The sequence below is a fragment of the Oncorhynchus mykiss genome, chromosome 23 (assembly GCF_057628025.1).
Source record: "Oncorhynchus mykiss isolate SJ-2025 chromosome 23, ASM5762802v1, whole genome shotgun sequence".
NCBI classification, from domain to species: Eukaryota; Metazoa; Chordata; class Actinopteri; order Salmoniformes; family Salmonidae; genus Oncorhynchus; species Oncorhynchus mykiss.
In genome coordinates this window covers 10,663,699-10,683,493 of record NC_143044.1, presented here as the reverse complement: position 1 = coordinate 10,683,493, position 19,795 = coordinate 10,663,699, and the positions used below count along the sequence as shown (strand labels likewise).

Here is a 19,795-nt window from a genome sequence, read left to right as displayed (position 1 = left end):
AGCTGCCGCTTTCAAGGAGCGGGAGACTAATCCGGACGCTAATAAGAAATCCTGCTATGCCCTCAGACGAACCATCAAACAGGCAAAGCGTCAATACAGGATTAAGATTGAATCCTACAACTTCAGCTGACACTCGTCAGATGTGGCAGGGCTTGAAAACTATTACGGACTACAAAGGGAAACCGAGACGCGAGCTGCCCAGTTACGCGAGCCTACCAGACAAGCAAAATGCCTTTTTATGCTTGCTTCGAGGCAAGCAACACTGAAGCATGTATGAGAGCACTAGCTGTTCTGGATGACTGTGTGATAACGCTCTCGGTAGCTGATGTGAACAAAACCTTGAAACATGTCAACATTCACGAAGCCGCTGGGCCAGACGGATTACCAGGACGTGTACTCCGAGCATGCGCTGACCAACTGGCCAGTGTCTTCACTGACATTTTCAAACTTTCCCTGACTGAGTCTGTAATACCTACACGTTTCAAGCAGACCACCATAGTCCCTGTGCCCAATGAAGCGAAGGTAACCTGCCTAAATGATTACCGCCTCGTGGCACTCACGTCTGTAGCCATGAAGTGTTTTGAAAGGCTGGTCATGGCACATATCAACAGAATCGTCCCGGACACCCTAGACCCACTCCAATTCGCATACCACCCCAACAGATCCACAGATGACGCGATCTCAATCGCACTCCTCACAGCCCTTTCTCACCTGGACAAAAGGAACACCTACAGTGCCTTGCGAAAGTATTCGGACCTTTTGCCACATTTCAGGCTTCAAACATAAATATATAAAACTGTATTTTTTTGTGAAGAATCAACAACAAGTGGGACACAATCATGAAGTGGAACGACAGTTATTGGATATTTCAAACTTTTTTAACAAATCAAAAACTGAAAAATTGGGCGTGCAAAATTATTCAGCCCCCTTAAGTTAATACTTTGTAGCACCACATTTTGCTGCGATTACAGCTGTAAGTCGCTTGGGGTATGTCTCTATCAGTTTTGCACATCGAGAGACTGACATTTTTTCCCATTCCTCCTAGCAAAACAGCTCGAGCTCAGTGAGGTTGGATGGAGAGCATTTGTGAACAGCAGTTTTCAGTTCTTTCCACAGATTCTCGATTGGATTCAGGTCTGGACTTTGACTTGGCCATTCTAACACCTGGATATGTTTATTTTTGAACCATTCCATTGTAGATTTTGCTTTATGTTTTGGATCATTGTCTTGTTTGGAAGACAAATCTCCGTCCCAGTCTCAGGTCTTTTGCAGACTCCATCAGGTTTTCTTCCAGAATGGTCTTCCCTGTCCCTGCTGAAGAAAAGCAGGCCCAAACCATGATGCTGCCACCACCATGTTTGACAGTGTGTTCAGGGTGATGAGCTGTGTTGCTTTTACGCCAAACATAACGTTTTGCATTGTTGCCAAAAAGTTCAATTTTGGTTTCATCTGACCAGAGCACCTTCTTCCACATGTTTGGTGTGTCTCCCAGGTGGCTTGTGGCAAACTTTAAACAACACTTTTTATGGATATCTTTAAGAAATGGCTTTCTTCTTGCCACTCTTCCATAAAGGGCAGATTTGTGCAATATATGACTGATTGTTGTCCTATGGACAGAGTCTCCCACCTCAGCTGTAGATCTCTGCAGTTCATCCAGAGTGATCATGGGCATCTTGGCTGCATCTCTGATCAGTCTTCTCCTTGTATGAGCTGAAAGTTTAGAGGGACGGCCAGGTCTTGGTAGATTTGCAGTGGTCTGATACTCCTTCCATTTCAAAATTATCGCTTGCACAGTGCTCCTTGGGATCCAAATCCGGCTTTAAACTTCTTCACAACAGTATCTCGGACCTGCCTGGTGTGTTCCTTGTTCTTCATGATGCTCTCTGCGCTTTTAACGGACCTCTGAGACTATCACAGTGCAGGTGCATTTATATGGAGACTTGATTACACACAGGTGGATTGTATTTATCATCATTAGTCATATAGGTCAACATTGGATCATTCAGAGATCCTCACTGAACTTCTGGAGAGAGTTTGCTGCACTGAAAGTAAAGGGGCTGAATAATTTTGCACGCCCAATTTTTCAGTTTTAGATTTGTTAAAAAAGTTTGAAATATCCAATAAATGTCGTTCCACTTCATGATTGTGTCCCACTTGTTGTTGATTCTTCACAAAAAAATACAGTTTTATATCTTTATGTTTGAAGCCTGAAATGTGGCAAAAGGTCGCGAAGTTCAAGGGGGCCGAATACTTTCGCAAGGCACTGTATGTGAGAATGCTGTTCATTTACTACAGCTCAGTGTTCAACACCATAGTGCCCACAAAGCTAAGGATTCTGGGACTAAACACCTCCCTCTGCAACTGAATCCTGGACTTCCTGACGGGACGCCCCCAGGGGATCAGAGTAGGCAACAACACGTCTGCCACGCTAATCCTTAACACTGGGGCCCCTCAGGGGTGTGTACTTTAAGTTTGCTGACGACACAACAGTGGTAGGCCTGATCACCAACAGCAATGAAGACGGCTTATAGGGAGGAGGTTAGAGACCTGGCAGTGTGATGCCAGGACAACAACCTCTCATTCAGTCTGAGCAAGACTAAGGAGCTGATCGTGGACTACAGGAGAAGGCAGGCCAAACAGGCCCCCGTTTAACATTGACGGGACTGTAGTGGAGCGGTCGAGAGTTTCAAGTTCCTTGTTTTCCAAGTCACCAACAAACTATCATGGTCAAAACATACCAAGACAGTTGTGAAGAGGGCACGACAATGCCTTTTCACCCTCAGGAGACTGAAAAGATTTGGCATGGGTCCTCAGATCCTCAAAGTTCCACAGCTGCACCATCAAGAGCATCTGGACTGGTTGCATCATCGCCTGGTATGGCAACTGCTCGGCATCTGACCGTAAGGCGCTACAGAGGGTAGTGTGAACGGCCCAGTACTTCACTGGGGCCAAGCTTCCTGCCATCCAGGTCCTATATTATAGGCGCGTCAGAGGAAAGCCCATCAAATTGTCAGAGACTCCAATCACCCAAGTTATAGACTGTTATCTCAGCTACTGCATGGCAAGCGGTACCGGAACGCCAAGTCTAGGACCAAAAGGCTCCTCAACAGCTTCTACCCCTAAGTCATTAGACTGCTGAACAATTCATTAAATTTACATTGAGTCCCCCCCCCCCCTTTCCTTTTTAACACTGCTTCTACTCGCTGTTGTTTGTTACCTGTGCAAAGTCACTTCTCCCCCACCTGAATGTACAGATTACCTCAACTAGCCTGTACCCCCGCACACTGACTCGCTACCAGTGCCCCCTGTATATAGCCTCGTTATTCTTGTTACTTTTTATTATTACTTTTTATTTTAGTCTACTTGATAAATATTTTCTTCTTCTTGAACTACACTTTTGGTTAAGGGCTTTTTAAGTAAGCATTTCACGTTAGTCTACACTTGTTGTATTCGGTACATTTGACACACAAAGTTTGATTTGATCTTTAATTTGAACAGTTTGGGGAGGGCCCTTTCCTGTTTTAGCATGAAACAAAGCGAGGTCCATACAGAAATGGTTTGTCGAGATCGGAGTGGAAGAACTTAACTGGCCTGAATAGAGCCCTATTCTCAACCCCATCAAACACCTTTGGGATGAATTGGAACGCCGACTGCGAGCCAGGCCTAATAGCCCAACATCAGTGGCCGACCTCACTAATGCTCTTGTGGCTGAATGGAAGCAATCCCAGCAGCAATGTTCTAACATCTAATGGAGTTCCTTCCCAGAAGAGTGGAGGCTATTATAGCAGAAACTCCATATTAATGCCCATGATTTTAGAATACAATGTTTGACGAGCAAGTGTCCACACACTTATTTGGTCATGTAGTGTATTTTATGACGTTTCCACCGGATCAGAGCATTACATTTTTTCCTCCTTTCATGCTTAGTGGTTATCGAAAGGGAGAGAGCTGGAAAGATTTTTCAAATAGGCTAAATTGCGGAACTGTTGTAATTCTTAATGGATATAAAAACAGACTTTGTCAGTGAGTTAAGACAATCAGATAACAGTATTAGATCACCAAATGGGCACATTGATAGACCTACACTTGTGCGCAGGCCTGGTAGCCTCATCCTACTTCTATATGCGTAATCAGGTGTGTGTCCTTAGTCAAGATTGACAGGACTCCTCCAAACAAAAACTTGGAAATGGAATGAACCAAAACTTTTTTCTCACAAGTTTAGCCTAGGGTGTGCTCTCTGCAAACAACGTGTCCACTCCTACAATGACAACGGTAAGACTGTAATAATTATTACTATAATAATATTAAATGCATAACAAAAATTACAGTAACCAAACAAACATTGTAAATGAGAAATAATGGGAATTGACAGTAAATGTACTACTGGTGATACTGGTGTGCCATCCCCGCAGCCTCTGCAATGGGTTAGTCCACTCAGACATGCGTGAATCAGATGGGTGTCTCGTGTGCCAGAATCTTTTTATATTCAGTGCCTACGTTAGCCTTATTCTAAAATTGATTAAATTGTTATTTTTCTCTCATCAATCTCCACACAATACCCCATAATGACAAAGTAAAAACAGGTTCCTATACATAAAAAAAAGAAATATCACATTTACGTAAGTATTCAGACCCTTTACTCAGTACTTTGTTGAAGCACCTTCGGCAGCGATTACAGCCTCGAGTCTTCTTGGGTATGACGCTACAAGCTTGGCACACCTGTAGTTGGGGAGTTTCGCCCATTCTACTTTGCAGATCCTCTCAAGCTCTGGCAGGTTGGATGGGGAGCATCACTGCATAGCTGTTTTCAGGTCTTTCCAGAGATGTTCAATGGGCTTCAAGTCCGGGCTCTGCCTGGTCCACTCAAACATATACATAGTCTTGTCCCGAAGCCACTCCTGCGTTGTCTTGGCTGTGTGCTTAGGATCATTGTCCTGTTGGAAGGTGAACCTTCGCCCCATTCTGAGGTCCTGAGTGCTCTGGAGCAAGTTTTCATCAAGGATTTCTCGGTACCTTGCCCAGTTCATCTTTCCTTCGATCCTGACTAGTGTCGCCACAGCATGATGCTGCCACCCCCATGCTTCACCGTAGGGGTGGTACCAGGTTTGGGCTCCCGAGTGGCACAGTGGTTGGAGGCACTGCATCTCAGTGCTAGAGGCACTGAGGCACCCTGGTGGCACTACAGACACCCTGGTTCGAATCCAGGCTGTATCACAACTGGCCGTGATTGGGAGTCCCATAGGGCGGCGCACAATTGGCCCTGCGTTGTCACGGTTTGGCAGGTGTAGGCCGTCATTGTAAGTAAGAATTTGTTCTTAACTGACTTGCCTAGTTAAATAAAGGTTTTTAAAAAATCCTCCAGACATGACGCTTGACATTCAGGCCAAAGAGTTCAATCTTAATTTAATCTGACCCGAGAATCTTGTTTCTCATGGTCTGAGAGTCTTTACGTGCCTTTTTGGCAAACTCCACACAGGCTGTCGTGCCTTTTCCTGAGGAGTGGCTTCTTCTGGCTGAGGGCTGCAGATATGGGAGAACCTTCCAGAAGGACAACAATGTCCACACAGGAATTCTAGAGCTCTTTCAGTGACCACCGGGTTATTGTCACCTCCCTGACCAAGGCCCTTCTCCCCCAATTGTGCAGTAAGGCTGGGCGGCCAGCTCTAGGAAGAATCTTGGTGGTTCCTAACTTGGAGGCCAGTGTGCTCTTGGGGACCTTCAGTGTTGCAGAAATGTTTTGGTACCCTTCCCCAGATCTGTGCCTCGACACAATCCTGTCTCGGAGCTCTACGGACAATTCCTTCGCTCTTATGGCTTGGTTTTTGCTCTGACATGCACTGTCAACTTTGGGAACTTATATCGACAAGTGTGTGCCTTTCCAAATCATGTCCAATCAATTGAATTTACCACAGGTGGACTCCAATCAAGTTGTAGATACTTCTGAAGGATGATCAAGGGAAACAGGATGCACCCGAGCTCAATTTCGAGTCTCATAGCAAATACTTGGGTAAATAAGGTATTTCTGTTTTTTATTTTTAATACGTTTAGAAAAACAATTTTTTTTTGCTTTGTCATTGTAGGATATTGTGTGTAGATTACAATGGAATTTTTATTGATTGAATCCATTTTAGAATAAGGCTGTAACGTAACAAAATGGCTGTAACAAAGCAAAAAGTCTAATTACTTTCCGAAGGCACTTTATTTGCAACTGCTCAACTAAAAAAATATTTATTGACCAAACAATCGACCAGTCAACTAAATGGGGTCAGCCGTAATGTCAACATGGAGGGTAAATGGGATTTTAAGATATTGAATTTGGACAATGCTAGTTAAGAAAAGATCAGTGTTAGCTGTGAATTTCAAAGCAAATCAAATGTTATTTGTCACATGCGCCGAATATAACAGACCTTACAGTGAAATGCTTACTTACAAGTCCTTAACCAAAAATGAAGTTTTAAGAAAATTACCCCGCCCCCCCCCCTTTAGCAGTCAGTCTTATGGCTTGGGGGTAGAAGCTGTTTAGAAGTCTCTTGGACCTAGAATTGGCTCTCCGGTACTGCTTGCCGTGTGGCAGCAGAGAGAACAGTCTATGACTTGGGTGGCTGGAGTCTTTGACAATTTTAGGGCCTTCCTCTGACACCGCCTGGTATAGAGGTCCTGGATGGCAGGAATCTTGGCCCCAGTGATGTAATGGGCCATACGCACTACCCTCTGTAGCGTCTTATGGTTGCATCACCGTCTGCCATATCAGACGGTGATGCAACCGGTCAGGATGCTCTCGATGGTGCAGCTGTAGTACCTTTTGAGGATCTGGGGACCCAGGCCAAATCTTTTCAGTTTCCTGAGGGGGACAAGGTTTTGTTGTGCCTTCTTCACAACTATCTTGGTGTGCTTGGACCATGTTAGTTTGATGGTGATGTGGACGCCAAAGAACTTGAAGCTCTCAACCTGCTTCACTTGGTGTGCTTGGACCATGTTAGTTTGATGGTGATGTGGACGCCAAAGAACTTGAAGCTCTCAACCTGCTTCACTTGGTGTGCTTGGACCATGTTAGTTTGATGGTGATGTGGACGCCAAAGAACTTGAAGCTCTCAACCTGCTTCACTACATGAGAAAGGGGAGTTCTCAGTCCTCCTTTTCCTGTAGTCCACAATCAATCAAATGTATTTATAAAGCCCTTCTAACATCAGCTGATGTCACAAAGTGCTGTACAGAATCCCAGCCTAAAACCCGAAACAGCAAGCAATGCAGGTGTAGAAGCACGGTGGCTAGGAAAAACTCTAGAAAGGTCAGATCCTAGTAAGAGGCCTAGAGAGGAACCAGGCTATGAGGGGTGGCCAGTCCTCTTCTGGCTGTGCTGGGTGGAGATTATAACAGAACATGGCCAAGATGTTCAAATGTTCATAGATGACCAGCAGGGTCAAATAATAATGATCACGGTGGTTGTAGAGCGTGCAACAGGTCAGCACCTCAGGAGTAAATGTGAGTTGGCTTTTCATAGCCGATCATTCAGAGAATCTCTACCGCACCTGCTGTTTCTAGAGAGTTGATAACAGCATGTCTGGGACAAGGTAGTACGTCCAGTGAACAGGCCAGGGTTACATAGCCACAGGCAGATCATTTGAAATTTGAGCAGCATCACGACTTGGTGTACTGGCGACACCAAGGAGTCGGTAGGTAGTCCTGAGGCATGGTCCTAGGCTTCTGGTCCTCCAAGAGAGAGGGAGACACAGAGAGAGAAAGTGAGAGATAAAGAATTAGAGGGTGTACTTAAATTCACACAGGACACTTGCTAAGACAATATAAATACTTCAGATATTAACAGACTGACCCTAGCCATCTGACACACAAACTATTGCAGCATAAATACTGGAGGCTGAGACAGGAGGGAGACACTGTGGCCCCGTCCGACGTTACCCCCGGACAGGGCCAAACAGGCAAGATATAACCCCACCCACTTTGCCAAAGCACAGTCCCTATACCACTAGAGGGATATCTTCAACCACCAACCTATAATCCTGAGACAAGGCTGAGTATAGTCCACGAAGGGGGGGGGGGGGTGAGCGCCAACCCGGACAGGAAGATCACGTCATTGACTCAACCCATTCAAGTGACACACCTCTCCTAGGGATGGAATGGAAGAGCACCAGTAAACCAGTGACTCAGCCCCTGTAATAGGGGTTGAGGCAGATAATCCGAGTGGAGAGATGGGAACCGGCCAGGCAGAGACACCAAGGGCAGTTTGTTGCTCCAATGCCTTTCCGTTCACCTTCACACTCCTGGGCCAGACTACACTCAATCTTAGGACCTACTGAAGAGATGAGTCTTCAATAAAGACTTAAAGGTTGAGACCGAGTCTGTGTCTTTCACATCGATAGGCAGACCATTCCATGAAAATGGAGCTCTATAGGAGAAAGCCCTGCCTCCAGCTGTTTGCTTAGAAATTATAGGGACAGTAAGGAGGCCTGCATCTTGTTACCATAGCGTATGTGTAGGTATGTACGGCAGGACCAAATCGGAAATGTAATGTAAAGCCCATGTAATGCTTTGTAGGTTAGCAGTAAAACCTTGGAATCAGCCCTAGCCTTAACTTCTTATGGCTGGGGGCAGTATTGATGAATAAGGTGCCCAGAGTAAACTGCCTGATACTCAGTTCCAGTTGCTAATATATGCATATTATTAGTATATTTGGGTCGAAAACACTCTGAAGTTTCTAAAACTGTTTGACTGATGTCTGTGAGTATGACACAACTCATATGACAAGCAAAATTATTGAAGATTTATGTTAAAAACATCCTAAAGATTGATTCTATACATCGTTTGACATGTTTCTACGGACTGTAATGGAACTTTTTGACATTTCGTCTGCTCCTAGTGGACGCCCTTCATGAGTTTGAATTTGTTTACAAAACGTGCTAACAAAGGTAGCTGTTTGGACATAAATGATGGACATTATCAAACAAAACAAACATTTATTGTGGAACTGGGATTCCTGGGAGTGCATTCTGATGAATATCATCAAAGGTAAGTGAATATTTATAATGTTATTTCTGACTTCTGTTGACTGCACAATATGGCGTATATCTTTTTGGCTTGTTCGGTCTCTGAGCGCCGTACTCAGATTATTGCATGGTTTGCTTTTTCCGTAAAGCTTTTTTGAAATCTGATACAGTGGTTGCATTAAGGAGAAGTGTATCTAAAGTTCCATGCATAACACTTGTATTTTCATTAACATTTATTATGAGTTTCTGTAAATTGATGTGGCTCTCTGCAAAATCACCGGATGTTTTTGGAACTACTGAACAATGCGCCAATGTATACTGAGATTTTTTTATATAAATATGAACTCTACCGAACAAAACATACATGTATTGTGTAACATGAAGTCCTATGAGTGTCATCTGATGACGATCATCAAAGGTTAGTGATTAATTGTATCTGTTTGATTTTTGTGACTCCTCTCTTTTGGCTGGAAAAATTGCGGTGTTTTTCTGTGACTTGGTTCTGACCTAACAATCGTTTGTGTTGCTTTCGCCGTAAAGCCTATTTGAAATCGGATACTGTGGTGGGATTAACAAGAAGTGCAAATTTAAAATGGTGTGAAATGCTTCTATGTTTGAGGAATTTTAATTATGGGATTTCTGTTGTTTTGAATTTGGTGCCCTGCACTTTCACTGGCTGTTGTCATATCGACCCCGTTAGCGGGATCTCAGCCTTAAAAGTTTAGCAGGAAGCCAGTGTAGAGAGGCTAGCACTGGAGTAATATGATGATGATTATTATTATTATTATTATTATTTTGGTTCTTGCCAAGATTCTAGCAGCCGTGTTTAGCACTAACTGAAGTTTTTTTTAGGTGGAAAGTAGAGCATTGCAGTTGTCTAATCTAGAAGTGACAAAAGCATGGATTATATTTTCTGCATAATTTCTGGACAGAAAGCTTCTGATTTTTGCAATGTTAGATAGATGGAATAAAGCTGTCCTTGAAACAGTCTTGATATGTTGGTCAAAAGAGAGATCAGGGTCCAGAGTAACTCCGAGGACTGTACAACCATCAAGATAAATTGTCAGATTCAACAGAAGAGTTCTTTGTTTCTTGGGACCTAGAACATGCATCTCTGTCTGAGTTTAAAAGTAGACCTCTCCTTTTGTCTTGATCATGTTAAGGGAGAGGTGGTTCTTCTTGCACCACATGGTCAGGTCTCATTGTTGTTGGTGATCAGGCCAACCACTGTTGTGTCATCGATAAACTTAATGATTGTGTTGGAGTTGTGCCTGGCCATGCAGTCATGAGTGAACGGGGAGTACAGCAGGGGACTGAGCACGCACCCCTGAGGGGCCCCCGTGTTGAGGATAAGCGTGGCATATATTGTTACCTACCCTTACCACCTGGGGTGGCCTGTCAGGATGTCCAGGATTCAGTTGCAGAGGGAGGTGTTTAGTCCCAGGGTCCTTAGCTTAGTGATGAGCTTTGAGGACACTTTGGTGTTGAACGCTGAGCTGTATTCAATGAACAGCATTCTCACATAAGTGTTCCTTTTGTCCAGGTGTGAAAGGGCAGTGTGGAGTGCAATTGAGATTGCATCATCTTTGGATCTGTTGGTGCGGTTTGCAAATTGGAGTGGGTCTAGGGTTTCTGTTCTAATGGTGGTGTATTGAGCCATGACCAGCCTTTCAAAGCATTTCATGGCTACAGACGTGAGTGCTACGGGTCGCTAGTCATTTAGGCAGGTTACCTTAGTGTTCTTGGGCACAGGGACTATGGTGGTCTGTTTGAAACATGTAGGTATTACAAACTCGGCCAGGGAGAGGTTGAAAATGTCAGTGAAGACACTTGCCAGTTGGTCAGCGCATGCTCGGAGTACACGTTCTGGTAATCCGTCTGGCCCTGTGTCCTTGTTAATGTTGACCTGTTTTAAAGGTCTTACTCACATCAGCTGCAGAGAGCATGATATCACAGTCGTCCGGAACAGCTGATGTTCTCATGCAAGTTTCAGTGTTACTTGCCTCGATGCGAGCATAGAATTAATTTAGCTCGTCTGGTAGGCTCGTGTCACTTGGCAGCTCTCGGCTGTACTTCCCTTTGTAGTCTGTAATAGTATGCGAGCCCTGCCACATCCAACAAGCGTCGGAGCCGGTATAGTATGATTCGATCTTAGTCCTTTATTGATGCTTTGCCTGTTTGGTGGTTCGTTGGAGTGCATCGCGGGATTTCCTATAAGCTTCCGGGTTAGAATCCTGCTCCTTGAAAGTGGCAGCTCTACTCTCCGTGTGAATGTTGCCTATAATCCATGGCTTCTGTTTGGGGTATCTACGTACAGTCCACTGTGGGAATGACGTCCTCGATGCACTTATTGATAAAGCCAGTGACTGATATGGTGTACTCTTCAATGTCATCGGAAGAATCCCAAAACATATATTCCAGTCTGTGCAAGCAAAACAGTCCTGTAGCTTAGCATCTGCTTCATCTGACCACTTTTTTTATAGACCGAGTCACTGGTGCTTCCTGCTTTAATGTTTGCTTGTAAGTAGGAATCAGGAGGATACAATTATGGTCAGATTTGCCAAATGGAAGGTGGGTTAGAGCTTTGTTCGTGTCTCTGTGTGGAGTAAAGGTGGTCTATTTTCTTTCCCTCTGGTTGGACATTGACTTGCTGATTGAGATTTTAAGTTTCCCAGCTTTGACTTTTGGAGATGAGTTAGGCTCACAGAACTAGAATGAGTTATACATTTTTCCTATTCAATACGTCTATGGTTAGGTTATCTCACATCTTCCATGTTAGATTATTATGAACAGTTACACAAAATCTTATCTGGTTTAGAATGCGAGGGGCTTCAGGCTAGAAATAGCATCAGGCATCAATTACTGGAAAATAAAGGCATACGTGTGGTCCCAAACAGCATGATGTTCTTAATTATAATGAGTAAAGGGAGTTGCACACTGTATATTCAAGCTCCCAGTAATTTATTGGGTGAACCACCAACGTTTCTGCGTCACTGTTTTGCTCAGTTGGTGCTTTATCCAATAAATTACTGGAAGCTTGTATATGGAGTGTGAGGCTCTCTTATTTAATAGCATACTGTTTACTCACCGTTAGTCAGCACCTCAAATAACTATTTTGTGTGCGTGCCAGCTCATGCTTTTTATTACCTAATTACAATGAACCCATTATTTACGGTTTAACCATCTGCCTTACTGCTGCATTTAGCCAATAACCACACCCAATTGCGGAAGTCACAGTGCTGGGACCAAACATTTTGTGAGGGTGTCTGTGTGTATGGTCAGGGAGAGAGGTTGTGCGAGCAACGGGCAGGAGAATGTCATGTTCGGAGAGTGGGTCAGTGTGTGAGTAGAAGAGTGTGAGCTAGGGCGAGCCTGGGAGATGGAGAGCCAAGCTGTGAGTGTCTTTCTCAGCCCCGCATTGGTTGAGGTCAGCCTCCCTGCTGTGGAGCGAGAGCAGGAAACAACCAGGGTTTGTTAGATAATCTGATCCCAGCAGGATATGGATTTCCTCCTGCCTTTCCTACCTGCCTGCCAACTGGAACTGTGGGGCTCCTGTAAACGCTCCTATAGCATCTCCAACATTTCTTATCTATCTGTTCTCCATCTTTCCCCTACTTTTCCTCATCTCACCATCTTCCTCATCTCTACATCATCCCTCCTTCATGTTTCAACTCCATATCCTCTCAATCTCTCCTTTTATTTCCTAAAATGTTTATTTTCTCCTCATTTCTCTTTCTACTTCATCTCTTCTTCTCATTGTCTTCTAAATTCCCTTTTCCAACCCATTCATTCTCTGAGCAAGGAAGTGCCCTTATTACTGTGTAATTATTCCTGTAATTAGAATGTAACATATTACACTAATTTATTACACACATTGATTCAGTGTATTTTTTTTGTTTTGTGCCTTTTTATACCTGTAGTCCTATACGGTGTGGCTTTGTTTATGTGTAGGTGTCGTGAAGAAGCCGTCAATAGCAGCTTTAGCATGCATTTTAGACTGTTGTTTGTCTCTAGTTTTATCACTGAGCCTGTATTTCTGTCACTTAAGAGAGACAATCCTGAGGATGCTGACAAAGCAGAAATGCTTAACGATTGTGTCTGTTAATCTGTTGCTGTGGGCTAACAGCAGATCATCCTCTGAAACATAGATGTTACCCCCAATGGAAAAGCCAGAGGCCTATGCTTCGATTGTCAAACACGGCTAAATGTTGTTTTCAGTTAGGCCCCGAGTTCTTTCAAGTGTAGAATCCCTCAGCAGTTATAGTCTCACTGAAATCACTAACAGTATACAACAAATGTATAATAATTTACTCATTGTCTACCTTTTTGTGTTTTTCCAGATACAAACCCTTCTTCCCGTTCCAAGTGCAACCTTCCATTGGATCCTCCGCCTGTGACTTGGACCTCTCTGTTCAGGACTCAGGATTGGCTGAGGGTCGGCTTAGGGTCACCCTCGTTGAATGTAGCAGGTAGGATGACTAATTCTTGGTAATATTTGAGAGGGGGTGGGGTGGTATTTCCCTATGCATTACAGCAATCCCCCTTTTATCAGAGAATATATCAAATAATATAATTATACTCAAACTAAGTCAACCCTATATATACTAATATACTTTATGTAACACACACTATGTTCAGCACTTTTTATGCAGAATCATAAGGTAGGCCACCCGCTGTGTGTATTCTAGCCTGGTTTGAGCTACTTGACAGGTTAGGATATATCTTATGGTGAAAACCACTTTTATTACATAAGTATTAAAAGGACCTAAGATGTCTGGACTATATCTTAACATTGCATTTGTCACTAGTATCTATGCTAGGTGTTCAAGGCTGCTCTTCATAAATAATCAAGGCCTTTTATTCTCTAGCCACAGAAAGGAAATGCAGCACTAATCAACTTAACCTGCAAGGCTACAAATTTACCAGGTGATTGACTTACCGCCTGCTCAAACTAACCTAATCCGTTTGGGCGACAATGCCTACCACAGTTTCAGGCTGACTACACCGCTCACGTCGTGTGCGCGCAAAATAAATTTAGACATGCATGTTATTCAATTATTGCACCCACACTGCTCGCGCGCGCCAATGAGCGTCTGCGTTGCCAAGGGCTAAAATAGAAGTCAGTTCTATTTCTGATGCAGATCGTACTGCAAGTCCTGCCTCACCCATCTCCTCATTGATTTATAGAAGCAGCTATCCATGTGCCATCTCCTCATTGGTTACACCCACGTGGGTGACTCAAAGACAAATGAGGTCAGTGCCGGTAATGCACCTAATTTATAAAAGTTGTCAATCGCCATATAAAGTCAAGAGAAGAAAAAGCCTGGAAGGAGGAGAGATGACTAGAAACGATTTGGTTGACCATTTTTATGTTTGGATTAATTGGCGGAGCAGAGGACCTTGTGCATTTCAGGTAAAATATCAACTCAATGTTTATATCCCAGGTCAAATTAGCTAGCAACAGCAAGCTAGCTAAATAGGACAAATTAGCTAGCAAGTGCAAATTGCCATAAATGTTTAATACTTTTCAACCGGTCCCTAAATTAATATAATTGTTCAGAGTTTGTTTTGACATTTTAACCTGCGTGTCGTGATCGCATTTGGTGTGGGGGGACAAAATAAATTTATGCACGATGGCGCACGCACGCGCGTAGCTGGTTTGGTTTCCATGTTAGAGGGCGCACTTAAAAAGCAGCCCTTTGTCTCGGGGTAGGTGATGTATCCCTTCACTAGTCTCCTCTCCCTTCCTGAAACGCACCCACTTCTGCACTGGGCTAGGGCTGTTGCGGTGACTGTTTCACCACCTCACCGACAGTCATGACCGCAGTAAAATTCCATGTGACTGTTGAGTCATGGTAATCTCCTCTTATGCACACTGGACATGCTTTAGTAGTACCCAACTTGCTAATGGCCTAACGGCCTGGTACTCAGGGCTCTATTGTCCCTCTAACCACTCTGACATCAATGCAAATGGTAACGAAACACAACGAAATGGAACAGTGCTTTCTAAGGTGATGATTAATTCAAAACACACATTGGCATATTAGGGCTTATACAGCCGCAGAGGCTTATGAGCGCAAGCATGAAATAAAAACCTGAATTATGATTCTGCCGTTATACAATATATAACCTACAGCATATTACGCATGGCAGAAAAACAAGAAACTAAATTGATTTTAAGATGCCTTTGGTACATAATTGGTCTAGCCTATACTCCAAAATTATACAAATTAGAGTAATCGCTTTTGAGTGTGGACAGTTATTTATTTATTTATTTATTTATTTATTTATTTATTTATTTATTATTATTATTCATACCAGATGGTGTGGTTACCTTATGCTACGTTCCAAAATGTCTATCCAAATCAATTTTTATTGGTCACATACACATGGTTAGCAGATGTTAATGCGAGTGTAGCGAAATGCTTGTGCTTCTTGTTCCGACAATGCAGTAACATCTAACAAGTACCCTAACAATTTCACATCTACCTTATACACACAAGTGTAAAGGAACTAATACGAATATGTACATATAAATATATGGATGAGCGATGGCCTAAAGGCATAGGCAAGATACAGTAGATGGTATAGAGTACAGTATATACATATGAGATGAGTAATGTAGGGTATGTAAACATTATATAAACTGGTGTTGGCAGCAGCCACTCAATGTTTGTGATGGCTGTTTAACAGTCTGATGGCCTTGAGATAGAAGCTGTTTTTCCAGTCTCTCGGTCCCAGCTTTGATGCACCTGTACTGACCTCGCTTTCGGGATGATAGCGGGGTGAACAGGCAGTGGCTCGAGGGATTATATTTTTGGCCTTCCTGGAGGGCAGGTAGTTTCCCCCCGTGATGCGTTGTGCAGACCTCACTATCCTTTGGAGAGCCTTACGGTTGTGGGCGGAGCAGTTGCCGTACCAGGCGGTGATACAGCCCGAAAGGATGCTCTCGATTGTGCATCTGTAAAAGTTTGAGTTTTCGGTGACGTGCCAAATTTCTTCAGTTGAAGAGGTGCTGTTGCGCCTTCACAATGCTGTCCTTGTGGGTGGACCATTTAAGTTTGTCTGTGATGTGTACGCCGAGGAACTTTAAAACTTTCCACCTTCTCCACTACTGTCCCGTCGCTGTTTCTTGAAGTCCACGATCATCATTATCGTTTTGTTGACGTTGAATGTGTGGTTATTTTTCCTGACACTACACTCCCAGTGCCCTCACTTCCTCCCTATAGGCTGTCTTGTCATTGTTGGTAATCAAACCTACCACTGTAGGTCTGCAAACTTGATGATTTGAGTTGGAGGCGTGCATGGCCACGCAGTCATGTGTGAACGGGGAGTACAGAAGAGGGCTGGGAACGCACCCTTGTGGGGCCCCAGTGTTGAGGATCAGTGGGGGGGAGATGTTGTTTCCAACGCTCACCACCTGGGGGAAGCCCGTCAGAATGTCCAGGACCCAGTTGCACAGGGCGGGGTCGAGACCCATGGTTGCGATCTTAATGACGAGTTTGGAGGGTACTATGGTGTTAAATGCTGAGCTGTAATCGATGAACAGCATTCTTACATAGGTATTCCTCTTATCTAGATGGGTTAGGGCAGTGTGATTGCGATTGCGTCGTCTGTGGACCTATTGGGGCAGTAAGCAAATTGAAGTGGTTCTAGGGTGTCGGGTAGGGTGGAGGTGATATGATCCTTGACTAGTCTCTCAAAGCACTTCATGATGACGGAAGTGAGTGCTATGGGGCGATAGTCATTTAGCTCAATTACCTTAGCTTTCTTGGGAACAGGAACAATGGTGGCCCTTTTGAAGCATGTGGGAACAGCAGACTGGGATAGAGATTGATTGAATATGTCCATAAACACACCAGCCAGCTGGTCTGGGCATTCTCTGAGGACGGACTAGGAATGCCGTCAGGGCCGGCAGACTTGCGAGGGTTAATACGTTTAAATGTTTTACTCGCGTTGGCTGCAGTGAAGGAGAGCCCGCAGGTTTTGGTAGCGGGCCTTGTCAGTGGCACTGTATTGTCTTCAAAGTGAGCAAAGAAGTTATTTAGTCTGCCTGGAGCAAGACATCCTGGTCCGCGACGGGGCTGATTTTCTATTTGTAATCCGTGATTGACTGTAGACCCTGCCACATACGTCTCGTGTCTGAGCCGTTGAATTGCGACTCTACTTTGTCTCTATACTGACTCCTAGCTTATTTGATTGCCTTGCAGAAGGAATAGCTACACTGTTTGTATTCTGTCATGTTTCCGGTCGCCTTGCCGTGATTAAAAGCAGTGGTTCGCACTTTCAGTTTTGCGCGAATGCTGCCATCAATCCACGGTTTCTGGTTGATGAAGGTTTTAATAGTCACCGTGGGTACAACATCACTGATGCACTTGCTAATAAACTCAGCATATACATCAATGTTGTTGTCCGATGCTATCCGGAACATATCCCAGTCCATGTGATCAAAACAATCTTGAAGCGTGGAATCAGATTGGTCGGACCAGCGTTGAACAGACCTGAGCACAGGCGTTTCCTGTTTTAGTTTCTGTCTATAGGCTGGGAGCAACAAAATGGAGTCGTGGTCAGATTTGCCGAAAGGAGGGCAATTTCCTTTAGATCTGACTAAAATAAATAATGGATTTATTGTGATGGTGTATATTAAATTGATTTATTAGACTTTTTTTAAATGTAGATGTTGGAAAGGCATGCATCAGCAGCTTGTTTGCGCGGAGGCCTTGAGATGCTAAACATGTTTATGTTAATTAGCTGCAAATTACCGTGAGACCGGCAGACTTTTGCATGACAACCAGATGACACAATTTCATGACCTCCAGAGCCCTACTCTGGGCCAATGAAAATGTGTAAACATGCCAGCTCTGGGTCTGAGCTCTGTCTCCTCCACCCTCTCCTGACGGTGGTGTAAGCCTTTATGTTGCTTGGGTCTGGTATAGTAGTGGAGTGGCTGCAGACGGTAGGACATCCAGAAACCGCTCCTCATTAATAATGCACAGTCCCTGCCCATTATGAGACCAGGCCAATGCTATGACTGGCTGGCTGACACACCTATCCTCACAGCTGCTGCAAATGGATACCCTATTACCTCACTGGGCCAGCCAGACATGTCTGACAATGACAACCATCCACCTCAACTTACCGTGTCCAATATTGGGTTTGTCTATGTGGAATTCCATTGGGATGGTGCCAAATGCAACCAAACTGCAAGGTCTTAGTTTTTGGGGGATAGGCAATGCATTTTTAAGGAAAAAAAGGTTGTTGATATTCAGAGGAATATCAGGATATTCTACATAGGCCTGAAATGTACAGTGCACAGGTCCGGATGAATATTTGATCGATTGCAAATTGCAACAGGATCTCTTTAAACTGCCTATCATGTTCTTTATGTTCTCTTAGTTTTGGCTACTTTCTGTCTGGTTACTACCAACAGACGGTGAGAAACCTCTAAGTTAATGATAGCATGCTTGCTTTTTCTTGCATACAAAATACATCGCTAGTGAAAGTCTAAAATTCAATCTAAAAAGGGATTACATTTTTTTCCCCTCCAAATTAATACAAAATACACATTGCATATATAAATGCATATATTTTCACACCCCAGAGTTAATGCTTGGTGGAAGAAGCTTTGGTAGTAATTCAACTGTGACTCATTTTGAATAAGATTTTGCCAACTAAGCACAACTCTTACAGCAGCTATAGTTTTTGTCAATATTGCTCTAGCTCAGTCAATTTGGTTGGGAATCGTTGATGGACAGCAATATTCAAACGTAGACTTTGGTGTTAAAATCTGTGTAATTCTCCAGCTGAAAAATAAAACTCAGACTGCTGTAGGTTTTCCTCTAACTTTTAACCTGGGCTCCTTTTTAATATTTACATCCGGACAAACTCCCCAGTCGCTGCAGGTGACGAGCACATCTATAACCTGATGCTGCCACCACAATACTTGAAAATACAGAGGATCAACAACTTTGCTTTCACTCCACATTACTGGCCTGTATGACAAAGTGAAAAGAAGAAAGCTGGTGTTAAAAAATCCACTCCAAATCATCCATTCTGTTTGCAACAAGGCCCTTAAAGGTAAACTTAGCGAAATGACATTGCCACGAGCAGTAGGTTGTGTTGATCTGTAGGAATAAAATCCAAATGAATCTCTTTTTTCAGATGTAATTGTAAGGCATCAAAATGTGAAGACTGTGCAAGGGGTGTGTAGACTTTCACTAGGCTCTGTATGAATATAGAGTTACCAGTCAAATGCTTGGAGACACCTACTTATTCACTTTTAATTATTATTATTATTTTTTAAACTATTTCCTACATTGTGGAGTAATAGTGTTGACTTCAAAACTATGGAACCATGTAGTAACCAAAAAAGTGTTAAACAAATGAGAATCTATTTTATTTTATATTTTAGTTTCTTTAAAGTCGCCTTGATGACGGGGTGGCAGGGTAGCCTAGTGGTTAGAGCCAGTAACCGGAAGGTTGCTAGATCGAATCCCCGAGCTGACAAGGTAAAAATCTGTCGTTCTGCCCCTGAACAAGGCATTTAGCCTACTGTTCCTAGGCCATCATTGTAAATAAGAATTTGTTCTTAACTGACTTGCCTAGTTCAATAAAAGTAAAAATAAATAAATTAGCTTTGCACACTTGGCATTTTCTCAACCAGCTTTTCCGGGAGTTCCCACATATGCTGAGCACTTGTTGGCTGCTTTTCCTTCACTCTGCATTCCAACTCATCCCAAACCAAACCATCTCAATGGTGATTGTGGAGGCCCGGTCATCTGATGCAGCACTCA

At 43.6% G+C, this 19,795-nt stretch overlaps 1 protein-coding gene and 1 long non-coding RNA gene across 2 annotated transcripts in view; one reads left to right on the top strand and one right to left on the bottom strand.

The window, feature by feature from the left end:
* The window catches only part of LOC149972504 (uncharacterized), a 250,165-nt gene that overhangs the window by 28,642 nt on the left and 201,728 nt on the right, over positions 1 to 19,795 (bottom strand). The window lies entirely within an intron of this gene.
* Positions 1 to 19,795, top strand: part of LOC110502421 (PDZ domain-containing protein 8-like) — a 74,871-nt gene that overhangs the window by 20,926 nt on the left and 34,150 nt on the right. The window contains exon 2 of the mRNA XM_021580447.3: positions 13,343 to 13,471. Coding sequence (XP_021436122.3) covers positions 13,343 to 13,471 — 129 coding nt within the window. The remainder of the gene's footprint in view (positions 1 to 13,342; positions 13,472 to 19,795) is intronic.